At 48.1% G+C, this 27,698-nt stretch overlaps 2 protein-coding genes and 1 long non-coding RNA gene across 3 annotated transcripts in view; 1 reads left to right on the plus strand and 2 right to left on the minus strand.

Moving 5' to 3' along the window:
- Positions 1-19,613, plus strand: part of LOC308151133 (pre-B-cell leukemia transcription factor 1-like) — a gene marked incomplete at its 5' end in the record, with an annotated part of 36,858 nt that extends 17,245 nt beyond the window's left edge. Inside the window, 6 exons of the mRNA XM_080523953.1 lie at positions 7,061-7,305; positions 9,452-9,642; positions 11,437-11,572; positions 13,025-13,181; positions 18,330-18,405; positions 18,827-19,613. Coding sequence (XP_080380079.1) covers positions 7,061-7,305; positions 9,452-9,642; positions 11,437-11,572; positions 13,025-13,181; positions 18,330-18,373 — 773 coding nt within the window. The 3' untranslated portion in view covers positions 18,374-18,405; positions 18,827-19,613. The remainder of the gene's footprint in view (positions 1-7,060; positions 7,306-9,451; positions 9,643-11,436; positions 11,573-13,024; positions 13,182-18,329; positions 18,406-18,826) is intronic.
- Positions 19,614-25,535: 5,922 nt separating this feature from the next.
- On the minus strand, positions 25,536-26,941 carry LOC308176035. Its single transcript, XR_013937999.1, has 3 exons — positions 26,764-26,941; positions 26,426-26,640; positions 25,536-25,651 (listed from the first exon to the last, which is right to left on the minus strand). It is a non-coding gene; the product is annotated as an uncharacterized lncRNA (long non-coding RNA).
- A 129-nt stretch (positions 26,942-27,070) lies between these two features.
- LOC308151825 (protein NLRC3-like) overlaps positions 27,071-27,698 on the minus strand; it is a gene marked incomplete at both ends in the record, with an annotated part of 11,351 nt that continues 10,723 nt past the window's right edge. The window contains one exon of the mRNA XM_080524715.1: positions 27,071-27,151. Within this exon, the coding sequence (XP_080380841.1) occupies positions 27,071-27,151 (81 nt within the window). The remainder of the gene's footprint in view (positions 27,152-27,698) is intronic.

The following is a 27,698-nucleotide window of genomic DNA, read 5'->3' on the forward strand; positions in this document are numbered from 1 at the left end:
AGACCCCTGGACCACCCCAGACCATGGTGCTAGACCACTGGACCATCCCAGGCCACGGTGCTAGACCACTGGACCACCCCTGGCCGTGGTGCTAGACCACTGGACCACCCCAGGCCACGGTACCAGACCACTGGACCACCCCAGGCCATGGTACCAGACCACTGGACCACCCCTGGCCGTGGTGCTAGACCACTGGACCACCCCAGGCCATGGTACCAGACCACTGGACCACCCCAGGCCACGGTACCAGACCACTGGACCACCCCAGGCCATGGTACCAGACCACTGGACCACCCCTGGCCGTGGTGCTAGACCACTGGACCACCCCAGGCCATGGTACCAGACCACTGGACCGGTACCAGACCACTGGACCACCCCAGGCCATGGTACCAGACCACTGGACCACCCCAGGCTGTGGCGCTAGACCACTGGACCACCCCAGGCCACATATTGACAGTCTGCATGAACAAAGCCAACATGAAAACATAAACATAAACCCACAAAAGAAAGAGTGTTACGTGATAGTTGACGTGTTGTTGTTTTTCATATAGGCGTATATGTGTAGAGGAGGTGGTTGGAGGATGTCCAGGGTCAGGGGTCAGGGTTCAGGGGTCAGTTGTCCTGGTGGTAGATGACTGTGAGGATGTCCAGGGTCAGGGTCAGGGGTCAGTTGTCCTGGTGGTAGATGACTGTGAGGATGTCCAGGGTCAGGGGTCAGGGTCAGGGGTCAGTTGTCCTGGTGGTAGATGACTGTGAGGATGTTCAGGGTCAGGGGTCAGTTGTCCTGGTGGTAGATGACTGTGAGGATGTCCAGGGTCAGGGTCAGGGGTCAGGGGTCAGTTGTCCTGGTGGTAGACGCTTGGGTCTTTCCGCGTCAAGAGACCTGGGTTCGAACCCTGACTGTCAAAACATATGGAGGCTGGGTCTCATTCGAGGGGGTTGGAGGTGGTTTTCAGTTGAAGGTGTGTGTGTGTGTGTGTGTGTGTGTGTGTGTGTGTGTGTGTGTGCGCACTGTAGACTAGACTGTGGCCGGTTGCCAGATGCGGAGGCTGTCATATCCCTCGTTGTGGGATTATGGATGCGAGCTGATCCCTGGAACTACGCTGTAATTGCCACCTAATTTGCATAACTGTGCAAATTAATGACCTCTCAAATGAGCCTTCATTTTTCACTGGCTCTTTAGTAGCTCCTTAAGAGCCAGCGTTAATTAACGGCTCTCTGTGTGTGTGTGTGTGTGCGTGTGTGTGTGTGTGTGTGTGTGTGTGTGTGTGTGCGTGTGTGCGTGTGCGTGTGTGTGCGCGTGTGTGTGTGTGTGTGTCTGTCTTGTTTTTGGCAGTATGGGGATGCCAGGGAACGCTGGCAGTGCTGCCATAGTAACCTCCATACAAACCACCATACCCTCTAGAGTCTATCTTACCCTGTCTCTCCTCCCCACCCCTCTCTCTCTCTCCCTCTTCCCCCTCTCTCACTTTTCTCTCTCTCCCTCTTCCCCCTCTTTCTTTCTCTCCCCTTCCTTCTCCATCCCCCTCTCTCTCCCTCTTCCCCCTCTCTCTCTTTTCTCTCTCCCCCCTCCCCCTCTCTCTCCCTCTTCCCCCTCTTTCTCCCTCTTCCCATTCTCTGCCTCTCTCTCCCCCTCCTTCTCCACCCCCCTCTCTCTCCCCCTCTCTCCCCCCCCCCTCCCCCTCTCTCTCTGCCTCTCTCTCTGATCTGAATGTGTGTGTCACCAGCCTCAGTAAACACTAACACTAACAGACGCTGCTTAAACTTGATCTCCTTACAACCAGGGACTTACACACACACACACACACAAAGGGGACCTCTAGTTAAGTTCCTAATGTCATTCCCCGTCTGTTGGGCCAATTCTCCTGACCTATCGACCCCCAAGCCTGGTTCGCACGCACGCACACACACACACACACACACACACACACACACACACACACACATAATGATGGTATATATGGTATATCTCTGACTGCATGACGGTGAACACCTGTTCTGCCACTAGCCTGGTCCTAAACCTGCACTTGCTTTAGCCACTAGCCTGGTCCTAAACCTGCACTTGCTTTAGCCACTAGCCTGGTCCTAAACCTGCACTTGCTTTAGCCAAACACATCTGGGACCAGACTACATGTTGGGTTTGAGTCCAGGTTCGTCTGAAAGTGTCTTGACACAGACACAGATTCAGTGGACGCTACTGATGCTACATCTGTACTTTACCTAAACCCTGCACACTGCAGGGCGCTGACATCATTAGAGTACGATACAGGACTAGTCATTAGAGTACGATACAGGACTAGTCATTAGAGTACGATACAGGACTAGTCATTAGAGTACGATACAGGACTAGTCATTAGAGTACGATACAGGACTAGTCATTAGAGTACGATACAGGACTAGTCATTAGAGTACGATACAGGACTAGTCATTAGAGTACGATACAGGACTAGTCATTAGAGTACGATACAGGACTAGTCATTAGAGTACGATACAGGACTAGTCATTAGAGTACGATACAGGACTAGTCATTAGAGTACGATACAGGACTAGTCATTAGAGTACGATACAGGACTAGTCATTAGAGTACGATACAGGACTAGTCATTAGAGTACGATACAGGACTAGTCATTAGAGTACGATACAGGACTAGTCATTAGAGTACGATACAGGACTAGTCATTAGAGTACGATACAGGACTAGTCATTAGAGTACGATACAGGACTAGTCATTAGAGTACGATACAGGACTAGTCATTAGAGTACGATACAGGACTAGTCATTAGAGTACGATACAGGACTAGTCATTAGAGTACGATACAGGACTAGTCATTAGAGTACGATACAGGACTAGTCATTAGAGTACGATACAGGACTAGTCATTAGAGTACGATACAGGACTAGTCATTAGAGTACGATACAGGACTAGTCATTAGAGTACGATACAGGACTAGTCATTAGAGTACGATACAGGACTAGTCATTAGAGTACGATACAGGACTAGTCATTAGAGTACGATACAGGACTAGTCATTAGAGTACGATACAGGACTAGTCATTAGAGTACGATACAGGACTAGTCATTAGAGTACGATACAGGACTAGTCATTAGAGTACGATACAGGACTAGTCATTAGAGTACGATACAGGACTAGTCATTAGAGTACGATACAGGACTAGTCATTAGAGTACGATACAGGACTAGTCATTAGAGTACGATACAGGACTAGTCATTAGAGTACGATACAGGACTAGTCATTAGAGTACGATACAGGACTAGTCATTAGAGTACGATACAGGACTAGTCATTAGAGTACGATACAGGACTAGTCATTAGAGTACGATACAGGACTAGTCATTAGAGTACGATACAGGACTAGTCATTAGAGTACGATACAGGACTAGTCATTAGAGTACGATACAGGACTAGTCATTAGAGTACGATACAGGACTAGTCATTAGAGTACGATACAGGACTAGTCATTAGAGTACGATACAGGACTAGTCATTAGAGTACGATACAGGACTAGTCATTAGAGTACGATACAGGACTAGTCATTAGAGTACGATACAGGACTAGTCATTAGAGTACGATACAGGACTAGTCATTAGAGTACGATACAGGACTAGTCATTAGAGTACGATACAGGACTAGTCATTAGAGTACGATACAGGACTAGTCATTAGAGTACGATACAGGACTAGTCATTAGAGTACGATACAGGACTAGTCATTAGAGTACGATACAGGACTAGTCATTAGAGTACGATACAGGACTAGTCATTAGAGTACGATACAGGACTAGTCATTAGAGTACGATACAGGACTAGTCATTAGAGTACGATACAGGACTAGTCATTAGAGTACGATACAGGACTAGTGGAATGGAAGGATGGATTTGATGCTCATGGAAACCCCATCATCACTTGACTCCAGGCGCTGACAGATGAAAGGCTTCTGTCACAGTGTCTCCACTCAGGTGTGGTAACTCTGCCTCCACTCAGGTGTGGTAACTCTGCCTCCACTCAGGTGTGGTAACTCTACCTCTACTCAGGTGTGGTAACTCTACCTCTACTCAGGTGTGGTAACTCTGCCTCCACTCAGGTGTGGTAACTCTACCTCTACTCAGGTGTGGTAACTCTACCTCTACTCAGGTGTGGTAACTCTACCTCCACTCAGGTGTGGTAACTCTACCTCCACTCAGGTGTGGTAACTCTACCTCTACTCAGGTGTGGTAACTCTACCTCTACTCAGGTGTGGTAACTCTACCTCTACTCAGGTGTGGTAACTCTGCCTCCACTCAGGTGTGGTAACTCTGCCTCCACTCAGGTGTGGTAACTCTACCTCTACTCAGGTGTGGTAACTCTACCTCTACTCAGGTGTGGTAACTCTACCTCTACTCAGGTGTGGTAACTCTACCTCCACTCAGGTGTGGTAACTCTGCCTCCACTCAGGTGTGGTAACTCTACCTCCACTCAGGTGTGGTAACTCTACCTCTACTCAGGTGTGGTAACTCTGCCTCCACTCAGGTGTGGTAACTCTACCTCTACTCAGGTGTGGTAACTCTGCCTCCACTCAGGTGTGGTAACTCTGCCTCCACTCAGGTGTGGTAACTCTACCTCTACTCAGGTGTGGTAACTCTGCCTCCACTCAGGTGTGGTAACTCTACCTCTACTCAGGTGTGGTAACTCTGCCTCCACTCAGGTGTGGTAACTCTACCTCTACTCAGGTGTGGTAACTCTGCCTCCACTCAGGTGTGGTAACTCTACCTCCACTCAGGTGTGGTAACTCTACCTCTACTCAGGTGTGGTAACTCTACCTCCACTCAGGTGTGGTAACTCTGCCTCTACTCAGGTGTGGTAACTCTACCTCTACTCAGGTGTGGTAACTCTACCTCTACTCAGGTGTGGTAACTCTACCTCTACTCAGGTGTGGTAACTCTACCTCTACTCAGGTGTGGTAACTCTGCCTCCACTCAGGTGTGGTAACTCTACCTCTACTCAGGTGTGGTAACTCTACCTCTACTCAGGTGTGGTAACTCTGCCTCCACTCAGGTGTGGTAACTCTACCTCTACTCAGGTGTGGTAACTCTACCTCTACTCAGGTGTGGTAACTCTACCTCTACTCAGGTGTGGTAACTCTACCTCTATTCAGGTGTGGTAACTCCACTCAGGTGTGGTAACTCTACCTCTACTCAGGTGTGGTAACTCCCCTATGTCTGTTCTTAGTGAGCTTAAGTCAGTGGCTATAAACACATCTGACCCATACATTAAAGGCTGAGTCCGTAAATTGGCTCTTGAGAGCGCCGGAGCGCACACTGGGTACAACCTCATAGAGGGACCGAGTCATTTGATTGGACAAGAGGCGCTCCATGAGTGCTGATCAGATTTCCAGAGCGGATTTTTTACGAACGCAGCCCATGTTTCTTCAGGGTAACCATGGGAACCATCTTGACTATAAGTTGTCAAAATACTGAACTTGAACCAAGCAGGACAGGCCCATAACTAGTCCCAGATTCCTCTTTGATTTGGTAGTTGTAAGTCAGGGGGTGTTCTCACTAGAACATTTGCTTCACTTGAAACGGAGTTTAGGATAAAGTTCGCTTTAGCTCTGCGTCGTTTGGAGCGGTGAGAACGCACATTCGAAGTCGCTCCCGGAGCAAAAACCGTCGGATGCTCCGCTTGAAAAGGGTGGAACATACACACACACACACAGGTGCTCACACACACACACACACACATACACACACACACACACACACACACACATATGAGCTCACACACACATGAGCTCACACACACATATATGCTCACAGACACACACACACACACACACAGATATGAGCTCACACACGCACATACACACACACACGCACGCACGCACGCACGCACGCACGCACGCACACACACACACACACACACACACACACACACACACACACACACACACACACACACACACACACACACATATACAAATATTCACATATTCACACACACTTTTTTTCTGTTTTTCTTTACCGTAAATTAGTGAGACAGGAGTGAGACAGGGTTAGGGTTAGGAGTGAGACAGGGTTAGGAGTCGTGGCCAGTTGTAGTTGGTGAATGTAACCCAGGGTTAAGGCCTTAAAGGTTTTTGAAAATAGACATGGGTCATTGAAAGTGCTTGAATTCCCCCCCCCCCCTCTCTCTCTCTCTCTCTCTAAAGAAAAAAATATATATTCCAAAAAATGTTTTGCGTAATTATAGAGACCATCTAGTCATGTTCAAGCCTCTACATTCAAAAGCCTCTCTTTTTAATTGTTGTCTGTGAGCGGATAGTTCCTATTATATAAACTCTCATCTAGATCTGTCTCAAACTATGCTGTGTTGGCTCCTTGAATTTGAGGGGGGGAATTGAGTCTTGAAAGTCCTTGAAAGGAGTTTGAATGTGATGTTTCAGAAGGTGTGGTAACCCTGGTAACAGTATGGCTAGGCCAAGCCTCACATCCCCTCGCCGTGGTCGCTCCCTAGGCTAGCGTGTGAGCGCGCTCTGCTGGCCATCAGTGGAACTACACCACTGGAACATGCAGGCACATCTAACCACATGTTATCATTTTTTTCCCTCTCTCTCTCTCTCCCCCCCTCCCTCCCTCCCTTCCACTCACCCTATCCCTTCTCCCCTGCCCTCTCTCTCTCTCTCCCCCTCCCTCCCTCCCTTCCACTCACCCTATCCCTTCTCCCCTGCCCTCCCTCTCCCTCCCTCCCCCCTCCCCTCCCTCCCCCCCTCCTTCCCTCCCTTCCCACTCACCCACCCTCCCTCCTCCTTTCCTCCCTCCTCCTTCCCTCTCTCCCCTTCCTCCCTCCCTCCCTCTCTCTCCTTCCTCCCTCCTTCCCTCCCCTCCCACCCTTCCTCCTCCTCCACCACCCTCCCTCCTTCCCTCCCCTCCCTCTCTCCTCCTCCTCCACCACCCTCCCCTTCCTCCTCCTCCTCCACCACCCTCCCTCCTCCACCTCCCACCCTCCCTCCTTCCCTCCTTCCCTCCACCACCCTTCCTCTTCCCCCATCCTCCCCCCCCTCCTCCAGTCCTCAGTATCCGGGGCATCCAGGACGAGGACCCCCCGGACCCCCAGATCATGCGGCTGGACAACATGCTGCTGGCGGAGGGCGTGTCCGGGCCGGAGAAGGGCGGGGCTTCTGCGGCGGCGGCGGCGGCGGTGGCGGCGGCAGGGGGGTCGCCCAACGACGGCAGCATAGAACACTCAGACTACCGGGCCAAGCTGAGCCAGATCAGACAGATCTACCACTCTGAGCTGGAGAAATACGAACAGGTGAGGTGGGGGTGGGGGTGGGGGTGGGGGTGGGGGTGGGGGTGGGGGTGGGGGTGGGGGTATGTGCTCACACACACACATTCACACACACACACACACACACACGCACACACATACTGTATGTGCTCACACACACATGCTCACACACACACCACACACACATACACAAACAGGCTCACACACACATACATAGACACTCTTATACATATCTACGTACGTACACACACACACACACACACACACACACGACACACACATGTTTCAGCAGAAGATAGAGTTGACATTTAACAGTCTGACATTTGACATTCTGTCTCTTATCTCTCCCCCTCCCTCCCTCCCTCCCACCCCCTCCCTCTCCTCTCCCTCCCTCCCTCCCCCTCTCCCTCTCCTCCCCCTCTCCCTCTCCTCCCCCTCCCTCTCCTCCCTCCCTCCCCCTCTCCCTCCCACCTCCTCCCCCTCCCTCTCCTCCCCCTCCCTCCCTCTCCTCCACCTCTCCCTCTCCTCCCCCTCCCTCTCCTCCCTCCCTCCCCCCTCTCCCTCTCCTCCCCCTCCCTCCCTCCCCCTCTCCCTCTCCTCCCCCTCCCTCCCTCTCCCTCTCCTCCCCCTCCCTCTCCCCCTCTCCCTCTCCTCCCCCTCCCTCTCCTCCCTCCCTCCCCCCTCTCCCTCTCCTCCCCCTCCCTCCCTCTCCTCCCCCTCCCTCTCCTCCCTCCCTCCCCCCTCTCCCTCTCCTCCCTCCCTCCCTCCCTCCCCCTCTCCCTCTCCTCCCCCTCCCTCTCCTCCCTCTCCTCCCCCTCCCTCTCCTCCCTCCCTCTCCTCCCCCTCCCTCTCCTCCCTCCCTCTCCTCCCCCTCCCTCTCCTCCCTCCCTCCCTCCCCCCCCCCCCTCTCCCTCTCCTCCCCCTCCCTCCCTCTCCCTCCCCCTCCCTCCCTCCCCCTCTCCCTCCCACCTCCTCCCCCTCCCTCTCCTCCCCCTCCCTCTCCCCCTCTCCCTCTCCTCCCCCTCCCTCTCCTCCCTCCCTCCCCCTCCTCCCTCCCTCCCCCCTCTCCCTCCCTCTCCTCCCTCCCTCCCCCCCTCCCTCCCTCCCCCCTCTCCCTCTCCTCCCTCCCTCCCCCCTCTCCCTCTCCTCCCCCTCCCTCTCCTCCCCCTCCCTCCCTCTCCTCCCTCCCTCCCCCCCTCCCTCTCCTCCCTCCCTCTCCTCCCCCTCCCTCTCCTCCCTCCCTCCCTCCCCCTCCCTCTCCCTCTCCTCCCCCTCCCTCTCCTCCCTCCCTCTCCTCCCCCTCCCTCTCCTCCCTCCCTCTCCTCCCTCTCCCTCTCCTCCCTCCCTCCCCCCTCTCCCTCTCCTCCCTCCCTCCCCCCTCTCCCTCTCCTCCCCCTCCCTCCCTCTCCCTCCCCCTCCCTCCCTCCCCCTCTCCCTCCCACCTCCTCCCCCTCCCTCTCCTCCCCCTCCCTCCCTCCCTCCCCCTCTCCCTCTCCTCCCCCTCTCCCTCTCCTCCCCCTCCCTCTCCTCCCTCCCTCCCCCCTCTCCCTCTCCTCCCCCTCCCTCCCTCTCCTCCCCCTCCCTCTCCTCTCCCTCTCCTCCCCCTCTCCCTCTCCTCCCTCTCCCTCTCCTCCCTCCCTCCCCCCCTCTCCCTCTCCTCCCTCCCTCCCCCCTCTCCTCCCCCTCCCTCTCCTCCCTCTCCTCCCCCTCCCTCCCTCTCCTCCCCCTCCCTCTCCTCCCTCCCTCTCCTCCCCCTCCCTCTCCTCCCTCCCTCTCCTCCCCCTCCCTCTCCTCCCTCCCTCCCCCCTCTCCCTCTCCTCCCCCTCCCTCCCTCTCCCTCCCCCTCCCTCCCTCCCCCTCTCCCTCCCACCTCCTCCCCCTCCCTCTCCTCCCCCTCCCTCCCTCCCTCCCCCTCTCCCTCTCCTCCCCCTCTCCCTCTCCTCCCCCCTCCCTCTCCTCCCTCCCTCCCCCCTCTCCCTCTCCTCCCCCTCCCTCCCTCTCCTCCCCCTCCCTCTCCTCTCCCTCTCCTCCCCCTCCCTCCCTCTCCTCCCTCCCTCTCCTCCCCCTCCCTCTCCTCCCTCTCCTCCCCCTCCCTCCCTCTCCTCCCCCTCCCTCTCCTCCCTCCCTCCCCCCCTCCCTCCCCCCCTCCCTCCCCCCCCCCCCCTAACAGGCGTGCAGCGAGTTCACCAACCACGTGATGAACCTGCTGCGGGAGCAGTCTCGCACGCGGCCCATCTCCCCCAAGGAGATCGAGCGCATGGTGGGCATCATCCACAGGAAGTTCAGCTCCATCCAGATGCAGCTGAAGCAGAGCACCTGCGAGGCCGTCATGATCCTGCGCTCACGCTTCCTCGACGCCAGGTGTGTGTGTGTGTGTGTGTGTGTGTGTGTGTGTGTGTGTTTGCGCGTGCGTCCGTCCGTGCGCGTTTAAGCTCAAACTGATCAGGATACTGTTTTCCAGATTCGTTCTTGGTGTGTGTGTGCGTGTGGGTGGGGGGGGGGGTGTGTGTGTGTGTGTGTGTGTGTGTGTGTGTGTCTGTGTGTGTGTCTGTGTGTGTCTGTGTGTGTGTGTGTGTCTGTCTGTGTGTCTGTGTGTGTGTGTGTCTGTATGTGTGTCTGTGTGTCTGTGTGTGTCTGTGTCTGTGTGTCTGTCTGTGTTTACATTTTTACATGTTTGGCATGTGACTTACAACAAACTGACTTACAACAAGTACATTTGTCTGAGTGAGTGAGTCATCTGTCCTTCAGTCATCATGAGAAAAACAAATCCAGGCTAGGACCAGGGGCCATTGGCAGTCACAACGCTAGAAGAAGGAAGAATTACTTTTTAAATGTCATTTTCTTTTTTACGGTAGAGAAACTGTAGAGGGGATGAGAAGGTCTTTAGGAGGGACAGTTAAGGTGTATCCTGAAGAGATGGAGGTCTTTAGTCTACGGCGGAAGACAGGTAGAGACTCTGCAGTCCTGACAGAAGATAGGTAGAGACTCTGCAGTCCTGACAGCAGATAGGTAGTGACTCTGCAGTCCTGACAGAAAGACAGGTAGAGACTCTGCAGTCCTGACAGCAGATAGGTAGAGACTCTGAAGTCCTGACAGAAGACAGGTAGTGACTCTGCAGTCCTGACAGAAGACAGGTAGAGACTCTGCAGTCCTGACAGCAGATAGGTAGTGACTCTGCAGTCCTGACAGAAGACAGGTAGTGACTCTGCAGTCCTGACAGAAGACAGGTAGTGACTCTGCAGTCCTGACAGCAGATAGGTAGTGACTCTGCAGTCCTGACAGAAGACAGGTAGTGACTCTGCAGTCCTGACAGAAGATAGGTAGAGACTCTGCAGTCCTGACAGCAGATAGGTAGTGACTCTGCAGTCCTGACAGAAGACAGGTTGAGACTCTGCAGTCCTGACAGAAGACAGGTAGTGACTCTGCAGTCCTGACAGAAGACCGGTAGAGACTCTGCAGTCCTGACAGAAGACAGGTAGTGACTCTGCAGTCCTGACAGAAGACAGGTAGAGACTCTGCAGTCCTGACAGAAGACAGGTATAGACTCTGCAGTCCTGACAGAAGACAGGTAGAGACTCTGCAGTCCTGACAGCAGACAGGTAGTGACTGCAGTCCTGACAGCAGATAGGTAGAGACTCTGCAGTCCTGACAGCAGATAGGTAGAGACTCTGCAGTCCTGACAGCAGACAGGTAGTGACTCTGCAGTCCTGACAGCAGATAGGTAGAGACTCTGCAGTCCTGACAGCAGATAGGTAGTGACTCTGCAGTCCTGACAGCAGACAGGTAGAGACTCTGCAGTCCTGACAGCGGTGGGCAGCTCGTTCCACCAGCGGGGTGCCAGGACAGTAATGAGTCGTGACAGGGCAGCGTGACTGCTGCATCTCTGTAGAGGCGGTGGAGCCAGGTGATGCCTGTCTGTCTGTCTGTCTGTCTGTCTGTCTGTATATGTCTACAATAACACTAGAATCATCATGTATCATCTCTCACCCCCTCCTCTGTTTCTCTTTCTCCCTCTCTCTCCCTCTCTCCCCCTTTCTCCCCCCTCCCCCTCCCTCTCCCTCTCTCTCCCCCTCTCCCTCTCCTTCTCCCTCCCTCTCCTTCTCCCTCTCTCTCCCCCCCTCTCCCTCCCCCTCTCTCCCTCCCCCCCTCTATCAGACGGAAGAGGCGTAACTTTAACAAGCAGGCGACTGAGGTGCTGAACGAGTACTTCTACTCCCACCTGTCCAACCCCTACCCCAGCGAGGAGGCCAAGGAGGAGCTGGCCAAGAAGTGTGCCATCACCGTCTCTCAGGTCAGAGGTCAACCAGGGTCGCTCGCAGGGGTCAGGCAGGGGTCAAATAGGGGGTTTAACCCGCCTGTCGTGTTCGGGTCAAATCTGACCGATTTACTTTTTCCGAACTTTTGCATGAATCATAAATATTCTGTTTTACATTTGACTGCCTACAACCAGTACATTTTCAGTGTCTATTCTTTGTATATTCACTGCAGTTATTCTTGTTAACCGCTAGTCTGAGACATTGTTTACAGCTTTAAAGGGTGTTAAATAAAATTTGGTGATGATTAATCGTTTTTGTGTTAATGTAAGAGCAGTTAAAACAAACCGGTCAAATTTGACCAGGAACACCAAAGTAAGGGGGGAGAAACGAACACGACAGGAGGGTTACACAACACAACAGGCGGAAAAATATACTGATAACCAATAAAGCTGCTGATTTGTTTGTTTATTAAATTTTTTAAATAGTAGTTTTTATATATATATATATAATATATATATATATCTCAATAATGACCTGAAATTATCTCCATTGATGAATAGAGCGACATTTAATCTCATGTAGTTACTACTGCTATTGTTACTACTGCTACTGTTACTACTGCTACTGTTACTACTGCTACTGTTACTACTGCTACAGTTACTGCTGCTACTGTTACTACTGCTACTGTTACTACTGCTACTGTTACTGCTGCTACTGTTACTACTGCTACTGTTACTACTGCTACTGTTACTACTGCTACTGTTACTAGCCAAATGAGAGTTTCACATTGTGCCGTACACTGCATATTGATAACAGTGATTTGCTGTTTAATCTAACTCTGTTGTGACAGTGTGATCATCCACTGGATAGTTTCTGTTACACCAGACCAGGTATATTTAATTAACAGAAACATACACAAATGCACTGAGAAAAGCATTCTTAACACATACTGTTAGATTTTGGCATTTAGCACCCCCCCTCCACTATCTGGTTTACAACCACTGTAATTTCCAGTAATGGTTCATTCCAACCCTCCCCCCTCCCCTTCCCCAAGATGAGCTCCATCAAAGTGGTATATTCCGTTCTCTTCACCAGAGTAAACAAACCTGCGTTGTATCCATGGTGATACAAGCCTGCGTTGTATCCATGGTGATACCGTTGATTGGAACTAGGCAGCCAAGCTGCTAGTGACAGAAAGTATCTAACGCCTGACTGACTTCATGCATACAAGCTAGCTGCTTGCGCTAGCCGTATAACTGAAATAAAGGATTGGTAAATAATAACCAAAGATAAAGTCCAAAGCTAACGTTACTTTGCTAAGTTGAAGTCTGGTGCTGTATTGGGACATCTTTAGTTCTGTATTGGGACATCTTTAGTTCTGTATTGGTACAGCTTTGGTGATGATAATAATCTCTCTCTCTCTCCCGCCCTCTCCCTCTCTCTCTCTCTCTCTTTATCCATCTCTGTCTCCCCCTCTCCCCCCCCAGGTCTCTAACTGGTTTGGTAACAAGAGGATTCGGTACAAGAAGAACATCGGGAAGTTCCAGGAGGAGGCCAACCTGTACGCCGTGAAGACGGCGGTGGACGCGGCCAGCGTCTCCTCCCAGGCCAGCCAGGCCAACTCCCCCGCCACGCCCAACTCAGGTACACACACACACACACACACACATAAACACACACACTCATAAACACACACACACACACACATACACACACACACTCAAACACACACACACACACACACACACACACACACACAGTGTACCAGTGTGTGTGTGTGATAGTGTACCAATGAGTATGTGGTAGTGTACCAGGGTGTGTGTGGTAGTGTGTGTGTGTATGTGTGGTAGTGTAACAGTGAGGTAGTGTAACAGTGAGGTAGTGTAACAGTGAGGTAGTGTAACAGTGAGGTAGTGTAACAGTGAGGTAGTGTAACAGTGTGGTAGTGTAACAGTGTGTGTGTAACAGTGAGGTAGTGTAACAGTGTGTGTGTAACAGTGAGGTAGTGTAACAGTGAGGTAGTGTAACAGTGAGGTAGTGTAACAGTGAGGTAGTGTAACAGTGAGGTAGTGTAACAGTGAGGTAGTGTAACAGTGTGTGTGTAACAGTGAGGTAATGTAACAGTGAGGTAGTGTAACAGTGAGGTAGTGTAACAGTGAGGTAGTGTAACAGTGAGGTAGTGTAACAGTGTGGTAGTGTAACAGTGAGGTAGTGTAACAGTGAGGTGTGTAACAGTGTGTGTGTAACAGTGAGGTAGTGTAACAGTGAGGTAGTGTAACAGTGTGTGTGTAACAGTGAGGTAGTGTAACAGTGTGTGTGTAACAGTGAGGTAGTGTAACAGTGTGTGTGTAACAGTGAGGTAGTGTAACAGTGTGTGTGTAACAGTGTGGTAGTGTAACAGTGTGGTAGTGTAACAGTGAGGTAGTGTAACAGTGTGTGTGTAACAGTGAGGTAGTGTAACAGTGAGGTAGTGTAACAGTGAGGTAGTGTAACAGTGAGGTAGTGTAACAGTGAGGTAGTGTAACAGTGTGTGTGTAACAGTGAGGTAGTGTAACAGTGAGGTAGTGTAACAGTGAGGTAGTGTAACAGTGTGTGTGTAACAGTGAGGTAGTGTAACAGTGAGGTAGTGTAACAGTGAGGTAGTGTAACAGTGAGGTAGTGTAACAGTGTGGTAGTGTAACAGTGAGGTAGTGTAACAGTGAGGTAGTGTAACAGTGAGGTAGTGTAACAGTGAGGTAGTGTAACAGTGAGGTAGTGTAACAGTGAGGTAGTGTAACAGTGAGGTAGTGTAACAGTGAGGTAGTGTAACAGTGAGGTAGTGTAACAGTGTGGTAGTGTAACAGTGTGTGTGTAACAGTGTGTGTGTAACAGTGTGTGTAACAGTGTGTGTGTAACAGTGAGGTAGTGTAACAGTGAGGTAGTGTAACAGTGTGGTAGTGTAACAGTGAGGTAGTGTAACAGTGTGTAGTGTAACAGTGAGGTAGTGTAACAGTGAGGTAGTGTAACAGTGTGGTAGTGTAACAGTGTGGTAGTGTAACAGTGAGGTAGTGTAACAGTGAGGTAGTGTAACAGTGAGGTAGTGTAACAGTGAGGTAGTGTAACAGTGAGGTAGTGTAACAGTGAGGTAGTGTAACAGTGTGTGTGTAACAGTGAGGTAGTGTAACAGTGAGGTAGTGTAACAGTGAGGTAGTGTAACAGTGAGGTAGTGTAACAGTGAGGTAGTGTAACAGTGTGTGTGTAACAGTGAGGTAGTGTAACAGTGAGGTAGTGTAACAGTGTGTGTGTAACAGTGAGGTAGTGTAACAGTGAGGTAGTGTAACAGTGAGGTAGTGTAACAGTGAGGTAGTGTAACAGTGTGTGTGTAACAGTGAGGTAGTGTAACAGTGTGTGTGTAACAGTGAGGTAGTGTAACAGTGAGGTAGTGTAACAGTGAGGTAGTGTAACAGTGAGGTAGTGTAACAGTGAGGTAGTGTAACAGTGAGGTAGTGTAACAGTGAGGTGTGTAACAGTGTGTGTGTAACAGTGAGGTAGTGTAACAGTGTGTGTGTAACAGTGAGGTGTGTAACAGTGAGGTAGTGTAACAGTGTGTGTGTAACAGTGTGGTAGTGTAACAGTGAGGTAGTGTAACAGTGAGGTAGTGTAACAGTGTGTGTGTAACAGTGAGGTGTGTAACAGTGAGGTAGTGTAACAGTGTGTGTGTAACAGTGAGGTAGTGTAACAGTGTGTGTGTAACAGTGAGGTGTGTAACAGTGAGGTAGTGTAACAGTGTGTGTGTAACAGTGTGGTAGTGTAACAGTGTGGTAGTGTAACAGTGTGGTAGTGTAACAGTGTGTGTGTAACAGTGTGTGTGTAACAGTGAGGTAGTGTAACAGTGTGTAGTGTAACAGTGAGGTAGTGTAACAGTGAGGTAGTGTAACAGTGAGGTAGTGTAACAGTGTGTGTGTAACAGTGAGGTAGTGTAACAGTGTGTGTGTAACAGTGAGGTGTGTAACAGTGAGGTAGTGTAACAGTGTGTGTGTAACAGTGAGGTAGTGTAACAGTGTGTGTGTAACAGTGAGGTAGTGTAACAGTGTGGTAGTGTAACAGTGTGTGTGTAACAGTGAGGTAGTGTAACAGTGAGGTGTGTAACAGTGTGGTAGTGTAACAGTGAGGTGTGTAACAGTGTGTGTGTAACAGTGAGGTAGTGTAACAGTGAGGTAGTGTAACAGTGAGGTAGTGTAACAGTGTGTGTGTAACAGTGTGTGTGTAACAGTGTGTGTGTAACAGTGAGGTAGTGTAACAGTGAGGTAGTGTAACAGTGTGTGTGTAACAGTGAGGTAGTGTAACAGTGAGGTAGTGTAACAGTGTGGTAGTGTAACAGTGTGGTAGTGTAACAGTGTGTGTGTAACAGTGAGGTAGTGTAACAGTGAGGTGTGTAACAGTGAGGTAGTGTAACAGTGAGGTGTGTAACAGTGTGTGTGTAACAGTGAGGTAGTGTAACAGTGAGGTAGTGTAACAGTGTGTGTGTAACAGTGAGGTAGTGTAACAGTGTGTGTGTAACAGTGAGGTAGTGTAACAGTGTGTGTGTAACAGTGAGGTAGTGTAACAGTGAGGTAGTGTAACAGTGTGTGTGTAACAGTGAGGTAGTGTAACAGTGAGGTAGTGTAACAGTGAGGTAGTGTAACAGTGAGGTAGTGTAACAGTGAGGTAGTGTAACAGTGAGGTAGTGTAACAGTGAGGTGTGTAACAGTGTGTGTGTAACAGTGAGGTAGTGTAACAGTGAGGTAGTGTAACAGTGTGTGTGTAACAGTGAGGTAGTGTAACAGTGTGTGTGTAACAGTGAGGTAGTGTAACAGTGTGGTAGTGTAACAGTGAGGTAGTGTAACAGTGAGGTAGTGTAACAGTGAGGTAGTGTAACAGTGAGGTAGTGTAACAGTGAGGTAGTGTAACAGTGTGGTAGTGTAACAGTGTGTGTGTAACAGTGTGTGTGTAACAGTGTGTGTGTAACAGTGAGGTAGTGTAACAGTGAGGTAGTGTAACAGTGTGGTAGTGTAACAGTGAGGTAGTGTAACAGTGTGTGTGTAACAGTGAGGTAGTGTAACAGTGAGGTAGTGTAACAGTGAGGTAGTGTAACAGTGAGGTAGTGTAACAGTGAGGTAGTGTAACAGTGAGGTAGTGTAACAGTGTGTGTGTAACAGTGAGGTAGTGTAACAGTGAGGTAGTGTAACAGTGAGGTAGTGTAACAGTGAGGTAGTGTAACAGTGAGGTAGTGTAACAGTGAGGTAGTGTAACAGTGAGGTAGTGTAACAGTGTGTGTGTAACAGTGAGGTAGTGTAACAGTGTGTGTGTAACAGTGAGGTAGTGTAACAGTGAGGTAGTGTAACAGTGAGGTAGTGTAACAGTGAGGTAGTGTAACAGTGAGGTAGTGTAACAGTGAGGTGTGTAACAGTGTGTGTGTAACAGTGAGGTAGTGTAACAGTGTGTGTGTAACAGTGAGGTGTGTAACAGTGAGGTAGTGTAACAGTGTGTGTGTAACAGTGTGGTAGTGTAACAGTGAGGTAGTGTAACAGTGAGGTAGTGTAACAGTGTGTGTGTAACAGTGAGGTGTGTAACAGTGAGGTAGTGTAACAGTGTGTGTGTAACAGTGAGGTAGTGTAACAGTGTGTGTGTAACAGTGAGGTGTGTAACAGTGAGGTAGTGTAACAGTGTGTGTGTAACAGTGTGGTAGTGTAACAGTGTGGTAGTGTAACAGTGTGGTAGTGTAACAGTGTGTGTGTAACAGTGTGTGTGTAACAGTGAGGTAGTGTAACAGTGTGTAGTGTAACAGTGAGGTAGTGTAACAGTGAGGTAGTGTAACAGTGAGGTAGTGTAACAGTGTGTGTGTAACAGTGAGGTAGTGTAACAGTGTGTGTGTAACAGTGAGGTGTGTAACAGTGAGGTAGTGTAACAGTGTGTGTGTAACAGTGAGGTAGTGTAACAGTGTGTGTGTAACAGTGAGGTAGTGTAACAGTGTGGTAGTGTAACAGTGTGTGTGTAACAGTGAGGTAGTGTAACAGTGAGGTGTGTAACAGTGTGGTAGTGTAACAGTGAGGTGTGTAACAGTGTGTGTGTAACAGTGAGGTAGTGTAACAGTGAGGTAGTGTAACAGTGAGGTAGTGTAACAGTGTGTGTGTAACAGTGTGTGTGTAACAGTGTGTGTGTAACAGTGAGGTAGTGTAACAGTGAGGTAGTGTAACAGTGTGTGTGTAACAGTGAGGTAGTGTAACAGTGAGGTAGTGTAACAGTGTGGTAGTGTAACAGTGTGGTAGTGTAACAGTGTGTGTGTAACAGTGAGGTAGTGTAACAGTGAGGTGTGTAACAGTGAGGTAGTGTAACAGTGAGGTGTGTAACAGTGTGTGTGTAACAGTGAGGTAGTGTAACAGTGAGGTAGTGTAACAGTGTGTGTGTAACAGTGAGGTAGTGTAACAGTGTGTGTGTAACAGTGAGGTAGTGTAACAGTGTGTGTGTAACAGTGAGGTAGTGTAACAGTGAGGTAGTGTAACAGTGTGTGTGTAACAGTGAGGTAGTGTAACAGTGAGGTAGTGTAACAGTGAGGTAGTGTAACAGTGAGGTAGTGTAACAGTGAGGTAGTGTAACAGTGTGTGTGTAACAGTGAGGTAGTGTAACAGTGAGGTAGTGTAACAGTGAGGTAGTGTAACAGTGTGGTAGTGTAACAGTGTGGTAGTGTAACAGTGAGGTAGTGTAACAGTGTGTAGTGTAACAGTGAGGTAGTGTAACAGTGTGTGTGTAACAGCTCTCTGCTGCCCCCTGCAGGTGGGTACCCGGCGCCGTGTTACACTCCTGATGGGAGGTTATGAGGAGCTGCCCCCCCCCCCCCCACTGTCTCCGTGTGAGTACACACACACACACACACACACACACACACACACACAGTCTCCATGTGAGTACACACACACACACACACACACACACACACAGTCTCCATGTGAGTAAACACACACACACACACACACTCTGAGGGTTTATGGTCTCACATCCTCTATACTTATGTATTTTCTCTCCCTCTCTCTCCCTCCCTCTCTCTCTCTCTCCCTTTCTCTCCCTCCCTCCCTCTCTCTCCCTCCCTCCCTCTCCCTCCCGAACTCCCTCCCTCCCTCCCTCTGTCTCTCCCTCTCCCTCCCTCCCTCTCCCTCCCTCCCTCCGTCTCTCCCCCTCCCTCCCTCCGTCTCTCCCCCTCCCTCCCTCCCTCCGTCTCTCCCCCTCCCTCCCTCCCTCCCTCCCTCTGTCTCTCCCCCTCCCTCTCTCTCCAGGTTGACAGTGGTTGGCAGGATGGCGGCGCTGCCCCCCCCCTCCCCCACCGGGTGCACTAGGCAGCGTGCACTCTGACACCTCAAACTGAGACCCCCCCCCCAAATACCCCCCCTACCTTTCCTGTCCCTGTGGAGGATGAACACTGTCACGTTAACCTTAACCCCCTCACCCCCCCCCCTTCCCCAGTCATACCTCAAGCTGAGCCACCAAACCCCCCCCCACACACACACTCCTATAGCTTTCTTTACTTCAGCGTCAACACCCCACACCCACCTCTCCCAATCCCTGATGACCCCCCCCCCCTCCACAACCTCCCCCCTCCCTTTGACTCCCCCCCACCCCTCCTTTGACTCTCTCCTCCCCCTGTGACCCCCCCCCTCCACGACCCCCCCCACCCTCCATGACTTGTCTGACACCACCGTCTTTTTTTCTTTCCTTTTTCTTTTTATAATCACTCTTTTTTGTTTTTCCTTCGTTTTTAAAAAAAACAAACAAAAAAAATGATAATTTTAGTCACAGATGTAGAGTTTTTTTCTAATACTTGTTCTGCGAGGCGCCAGCCTGCGAGTTGGAGCGCCGCGTGGACCCATCATGTTACTCAAAAGAATAATAATTAAAAAAAAAAAAGTATAACAAGAACAAGGATAAAAAAAAATAAAAAAAAGAAGAAAATATGTTACTTGTCTTCCATGCATGTAGTCCTTTTTAGGTGTTTAGCAATGATTGTATTTTTTTCGTTTTTGTTTTTTGACTTTTTAAAAAAATGTTGCTACAGAGAAAAATGTATACAACAAAAACTTCTAAATGGCCGGAAATAACCAAAAATGAATAAACACATTGTATGTCAATTATTAATCTTCGTCTCCTGTGGTGGTTTATTCACAGTCAGATCGCTTATTAAAACAGGGTTCCCATGTTCCTTGAAAGTTTGTGAATTTGAGAAAAACAAAAAAATCGAAGGTCTTAAGGGCTCTGCACACAGCGTGCGATTTCTGTTGCGCATCAACGTTCCATTTTGAAGTTTGAATGGAAGTCTATGAGAACATCGCATTTACCCACACACGGCCCCGATTTTAATCGCACGGCGAACATTCGATTCCATTCATTTTGAATGGGACAAAGCAGTGCGACAAAACTCGCACGCCGTGTGCTTTGTCCCATTCAAAATGAATGGAATCGAATGTTCGCCGTGCGATTAAAATCGGGGCCGTGTGTGGGTAAATGCGATGTTCTCATAGACTTCCATTCAAACTTCAAAATGGAACGTTGATGCGCAACAGAAATCGCACGCTGTGTGCAGAGCCCTTTAAAAGTTTTTGAAAATAGACATGGGTCATTGAAAGTGCTTGAATTCCCCCCCCCCCCTCTCTCTCTCTCTAAAAAAAATATATATTCAAAAATGTTTTACTCAGCTCGTCAACTAGTAAATAAGTCTCTGTATTGCTTAACTTTACACATATTTCACAATATATTGTTTTTCTGCGCTGTGGTAGAGAAGGCAAGAGACCATCTAGTGTTCTACACATTCAAGCCTCTCTTTTTAATTGTCGTCTGTGAGCGGATAGTTCCTATTATATAAATTCTCATCTAGATCTGTCTCAAACTATGCTGTGTTGGCTCCTTGAATTTAAGGGAATTGAGTCTTGAAAGTCCTTGAAAGGTGCTTGAATTTGATGTTTCAAAAGGTGTGCGAACCCTGGTCAATTCTGATAGAATCAGACTTTCTTTTTGAAAAGAAAATGCTTTTATTACAACGTCATATATTTATAATAACAATAATAATATAACGTACAAGTACACAAGAGTAAAATCTTTGGCTTAGGTTCCTCAACATTGATGCTGCAGCTTCAAGACACAACATCACAGTAATAGAGGAAAGTATCATAAGTAAAGTCAGTAATATTAAAGTGATAATGAAGTGTAGCCATGCCCGCATCTCTGGTTCTAAGTCGAAGAGGCTGGCTTCCGAGGGTGGTCTATATAAGGGGCAGATGGTGATTATATGGTCGGCGGTCTGCTCAGGGTCACCGCACTCGCATGCCGCACTGTCCGCCAGGCCCCACGCCTTCATTGATGTTTTAAAGCGACCGACACCAGTTCGTAGACGGTTCAGCGTGGTCCATTGCCGGCGTGGTAGGTCGTCTCCTCCAATGGCGCCATCTCCTGGGTCCCAGATGTAGCGGTGGATTCGGGAGGGCCCGGCTGACTCCCACTCCTGCTTCCAAGCTGCTGCCAACCATGCATCTCTGGGGACGTCCTCAGAGGTGGAGTTGAGCGTCTCTCTCTGATAGATCTGACTCATCATTTGTGAAAACACAATCACTGAGGTACATGTGCGTTACACACCCAGGACCTGGGGGGGTAGTCCATCAACGTTGCGAAAGGAAAATCTAGGCTTATTTTTTGACAAGTCTCCTTTTTTCCTTTAGCGACATTCATGGAATACCCCCCAGGTCTAGATGGGTGAGGAGGCACGTAAACATAGGACACACGCAGACAGTTACAACCACGTAAACATAGGACACACGCAGACAGTTACAACCATGTAAACATAGGACACACGCAGACAGTTACAACCATGTAAACATAGGACACACGCAGACAGTTACAACCATGTAAACATAGGACACACGCAGACAGTTACAACCATGTAAACATAGGACACACCCAGACAGTTACAACCATGTAAACATAGGACACACGCAGACAGTTACAACCATGTAAACATGATAGGACACACGCAGACAGTTACAACCACGTAAACATAGGACACACCCAGACAGTTACAACCACGTAAACATAGGACACACGTAGACAGTTACAACCATGTAAACATAGGACACACCCAGACAGTTACAACCACGTAAACATAGGACACACGCAGACAGTTACAACCATGTAAACATAGGACACACGCAGACAGTTACAACCATGTAAACATAGGACACACGCAGACAGTTACAACCATGTAAACATAGGACACACGCAGACAGTTACAACCATGTAAACATAGGACACATGCAGACAGTTACAACCACGTAAACATAGGACACACGCAGACAGTTACAACCATGTAAACATAGGACACACGCAGACAGTTACAACCACGTAAACATAGGACACACGCGGACAGCTACAGCGGAGGGAGAACAGTGAAAAAACATGGACATGGTGACCAGTGGGATGACCACGTGGATTATACAACCCCTGAGAATGATGTTAGACTGGTAGAGGAATGGAAACACAACACAAGACACAACCACAACATTCCTAAAGGCCAGAGGGGTATCCCATCAACGACACTAAAGGAAAATCCAGGCTCATCTTGATAAGTCTCGCTAGACTGGAATAGGGCCTACCCCCCCCTGTTCCGCGACGAGACGAGACCGTTTTAGAACGTCGCAGAGAAAAACTCGGCAACCGCTTTGCAACCGACGTTCTAAAACTGGGCAGTTAAGATTGAAGATTAAACATAATTCAGACCAAAGATTAAAGATTAAACATAATTCAGACCAAAGATTGAAGATTAAACATAACTCAGACCAAAGATTGAAGATTAAACATAATTCAGACCAAAGATTGAAGATTAAACATAATTCAGACCAAAGATGAAAGATTAAACATAATTCAGACCGCTGCAACTAGAAGCTGGACGTTGTAGAACGGTGTGGTCTCGTCTGTGGCCTGTACAGTGTTCTACCATCCTCCATTTATCTGGTAACGTGATGGGTAAATAAACATACACAGCATGAGTCCCATGGTGTTAATGGAAATTGATGAGCGTACCGTGGTATTTGAAGGGTTTTATATACATAGAAATGTGATGGATTAATCTAGATGAATTTAAATTCGTGATATCTATCCATTTGTGTCTCGAAGAATATGGTTCAAGTATCTCGAAGAAGGTACAGCGCCCTGCGTAAGTAATGGGACAGTTCTCTTCTCTTGGCTCTACTCAAAAGTTTGGATTTGAAGTTAAACAATTACTATCAATGTTGTAATTGGTGGTTTTTGTGTACATAATTGGTTGTCCATAATATGCATTAAGTACAGAGATATCACATTCCAATCCGTGATTGGTTGGTAAATAAATCATGGTTTGTTGTTTGTTTAAACGTCACTTGTTGAGGGCAGCCAGCGCACCTTGGTCAGTGTCATCAATGATAAACGTTTTTATTTTATTTTATCCTACAGAACTAAATACAATGTGCTGTAATGGAGTACATCTGATATCATGAACCTGCCACATGGTGGCAAGGCAAGTTTATTTGTATAGCACATTTCATACAACATGGGCAATTCAAAGTGCATTACATACAGCATTAAAAAATCCAGAAAAAGAAGGATAGTAAGAAAATAAAAAGAAGAAAATCACAGTCAAGAACTGTGTCTATTCAACAGGATGTCTTCATATGTCCAATATAGGACAAAACATGTCAATCTTCTTCCTTTTCAGTGATTACTGAAACATGTCTAGTACCTGGAGGAAAAATAAATCGTTCAGGCGATTTAGGAACTGCACTGGCAGTTGGTAGGAATGCCATCCTGAGAAAATCCAGGCAGATGCTTCTGAGAAACTGGATACCAAGTCCTCTAACTCTCCAGCATATCACTCCAGCTCTGTCTTCTCCAGGAAGAGGGCGGCTGTGGCTCAGGAGGTAGAGCCGTTGTCTAATGATCACAAGGTAGGCGGTTCGAACCCCAGCTGGCCACATGTCGAGGTGTCCTTGGGCCGCCATTGGTGTGTGAATGGGTGAATGAGAGGCCGTTGTAAAGCGCTTTGGAATAAGGCGCTATAGAAGTCAGTCTGTTTACCAGGAAGGATCCCGTGCGATCTTCACAGCGTCCTCGTCCTCATCCTGTTTCATGGGCTGCGCTCTTCCACTTTCTAAAATCGTCCTCTAACTCTTTCGCATACGAGTTCAGCCCCATCTTCCGCAGGATCCTCAGTGTGTGCTCCACAGCATCCTTCTTGAGGTATTTCTTTACCATCATTCTCACAATGTCATGCTTGCTTTTATGCTCCAGCTCCCCTGGAAGGAGGGGGTCAAAGTTATGCAGTCGTTGATTCAGTTGAAAGCAAAAAACCCTCATCTCATCCTCCAGCAGATTCTTCAAACAGTTCACTAGCAGATCAGTCACTGTCTCTTGACACAGAGCAGGGCTGTAAGCAGGGCTCCAAGCAGGGCTCCCAGGAGAAGAGGCCATGGTGTCTGTGAGACACACTGCATAAATAAAGATTTAATCATTTAATAATAATAATAATAATAATAATATATACATATACAAAATGTTTAAGGATAGTTATCCTTCATTATAAACCTTCAGTTTATGTTTCGTCATAAATAAATGAGAATTTGTTCTCAATAGATTTGATCTGGTAAAATAAATAAATAAAAATATAATAATTGTCTTTAGTGTTCAAATAACCCAATGACAACCAGTAGCAAGCTGATGAGAAGGTTAGAGAAGGACATGTATATTACCTGTGTGACGTTCCATATATGGATCTATGGGGGCCGCTGTTTCTTTTGTTCCGATCCAGAAAAACCAGCGGAAGTGGTAGATTATAGCTGCCATAGTGCCACCTGGTGGTGTGAATGGGGAGTAAGAGATGTTTCCATTCATTTTGCAGTTTTTTTTTAATTTTGAGGCTGAGAACAACTAATTCATTCGATTTCAAGTATGAAAACTGTTGTACTACGTCAAAAAGCAGATCTGAAATATTTTGTCCAGTTTACATCGGACAGGCAATTGAGGATCAAAGACAAAATGATATACGGTAATATAATAACATGATATAATATAAATACTGTACTTGTAATCTTCATGTACTGTAGTTGCAATCATGATAGAGAATTTAAAATGATAATTGAGTTTTGTATAATTATAACAATATAATTTGTAATCCAGAAGACTGTTACCTGACTGAACTCTGGGGGGCAGTTTGACACAACGTTTCCACACACATTCAGCATCCTGTGAACTGTTTCCTTTAGTGGTGTTTTCCCTCAGCGTGAGTACAACCCTTCTAGCTGTAACAGGTAATTCTACCTCAAACTTCTCAACATAGTTTGTGTAGTCTTCATAAAACGTTGCTCTCTGGATCAGAGGATAAAAATAGGATGCTGTTAGTTTAACTTGAGTTTGAGCAATAGTAAGAGTAACCCCTCCTATTAGAAAGTATCTCTATTCACTCAGTCAGGGTTCAAGTATCAACAGCGGTAATATCATGCTGACTCTCTCCAACAGTTTTACCTGGGGTTCCACTGTATGTGTTGGATCAGTGGAGAGGCTGTATGACTGATCTGGAGTTAGATTACAGTCAGAAGTTGTTGAAAGGAAAGTTTCTCTCTTATTCCTCCGTGCCCTCTTCATTTGCACCTGGAGTAGATTGATTACAATGAGAGCAAGAATGCAGAAGCAGATTAATTAGAGTTTTAGTTCAATGCAAAATGTAAATCTATTTCTTTTTTCATTTTACTTCTCGAGTGAGTTACGTAAATTGAAATAGACCCCAACTCTCTTCAGACAATAAGTATATGTAGTTGTGGCATTTTAAAATCAACTTACATCATCCAGTGAAATGTTTTCAGGCAGCAACAACACTCTAAGGATCACATCAGAGTCATCAAATGGCTCATGGAATAGCAACACATGTGACTTTATCGGGGTGTTGGGAGCCTTTTCGTCTTTAACGATGCCAAAAGGGGACAATCCGGTGACGTTTATTATGACATGTGAGCCAGTTTTCACATGGGGACGGATAAACTCCACGTTGTCATCAGTCACATGGAATACAGACAGGAAGTCATGCCCACCTTCTAAGAAAGAAAGAGAAATGTGTTTTGTTTCGTTAATGACACACAACTCGCTGCTACAGATGCTGAGTAGAAACATACTCATAGAGGACCTTCTGTCTATCATGATACTATATAAACACAGAATATTTTATCATACACTATAAAAAGGTGGTACACAGAGATGACATGATGATGTCATTCATCATTCATTTAGATTATGTGATTTAGTGGCCTGGGGTGGTCCAGTGCTCTAGCACCATGGCCTACAGTGCACACATGTGACACGGTCTGGTCAATTGGTTTAAGTCGGCAGTCGATTTAATGTTCAGACTTTTCTTTTGAAAAATGTAAATACATGTCAGCGTTGTTGAAAATCAACGACACACTCGCTAGTCAACTAACACAGCTTGTTTTGTGAACCTGCTAACAATGTAAAGTAGTGTTTTAGTTCACTAGGTAGCAGTGGGGATTACTCACTCACCCAATCCATTGCGTTGCAGTATTTTGGCGTGACTAGCGAGTTTGTGTTGTGATTTTCAACAACGTTGAAATATATTTCCACGTTTCAAAATAAAAGTCAGAAGCTTGCGGCTCAAATGACCAGACCGTGTCACATATGCCCATGTCGGCATGGGTTCAGATCCATGCCCTGCTGACATACCCTCTCCTCCTTACTTCCTGTCTTTCATTAAAGTCTCTGTTATGTGATTTAGACAAAATATTTGACGGTTTCCCTGATTATGTATAGCCCACATGTTCTTTCCATGCACACAGCACAGTGTATTCTTCTCTCACCAGGGTAGATTTCACAGTGTGGGAGGTGTAGTTGACGGACAGACTTCTGAGGGCAGTCTATGTTGAACAGGGGTCCTGCAGGCCTCTTGCCACTCTGGGCTAGGAGCCTCGTGTCCCAGGGGACTGTCTCGTAGAGCACCTCCCCCTCCCCCTTCATCCCAAACACCAGGCCTGTTATACTGCACTGGAACAGACCTGCACGGGGGCACTGGAACCTGTTGAACATACAACAATGACGAATGATATCCACCAATTCAACTATTTCAACATAGTAATCTCTTGTAGTAATCCCATACAGTCATGTATAATACACAATATAATGACAAAAAACAAGTTACCAGTATCTTCCCTTGCTCTCATCATCAAGGATTTCAGGAGTAAATTCTTTGTGAGAAGTCTAAAAAGTAAAAGCAATTGATATTGAACCACATAATTAAATTATGAAATAGTTTTCATTTTCTTTTTACTTCCTAAATTCTCTCTATCCTTCCAGGTGAAGCTCTTACCGGGGGAGAGTCAGGCATAAAACTGCTCAGGCTGAACATGTTAAATTCTTTGAAACTTAACACGACATCAGGTAAGTTGTGAGACAGATGTACTCTGACATCTTCCGTGCTGTTCTTGGAATCGCCACTAGGGGGCCAACTACGGGGGCGTGGCCTGAGGCTGGATGTCCTCTGTGTTGAGGCGAGGTCGAGGCAAGGTGAACAGTAGGTTGAATGGGTTCTGGGAGGGAGAGGGAGAAAGAGGAGAGGGAGGGAGGGGGAGGGAGAGAGGGAGGGAGAGGGAGGGAGGGAGGGGGAGGGAGGGAGAGGGGAGGGAGGGAGGGGAGGGAGGAGGGAGGGAGGAGAGGGAGGGAGGGAGGGAGAGGAGGGAGAGGAGAGAATTACATAACAGCTATTTTGTGTATTGACATTTCAAAAGGCAGTTGACAATCTCAGTATTACCTGAACATGGCATTTCCTCCACAGCTTCAGAGATATGGTGTAAACCAGACGGCACTGTAGGGTCCTAGTCACAGAACAACAGCACAGAGAGAAGAAGACAGAATCAACAGGACAGATAGAAGAAGACAGAATCATCTTTTGTCAACATTTTCTTTTCGTCAGCCAACAAGGCTTTCTGTCACCATGTCTTCTACCACCACTTGTAATTCTGTGAACCGGGGGGGGGGTCTCGGTCTCTCTCTCTCTCTCTCTCTCTCTCCTCTCTCTCTCTCTCTCTCTCTCTTCTCTCTCTCTCTCTCTCTCTCTCTCTCTCTCTCTCTCTCTCT

This window comes from Nansenia antarctica (assembly GCF_963989245.1).
Source record: "Nansenia antarctica genome assembly, chromosome: 2".
Classification (NCBI taxonomy): Eukaryota; Metazoa; Chordata; class Actinopteri; order Argentiniformes; family Microstomatidae; genus Nansenia; species Nansenia antarctica.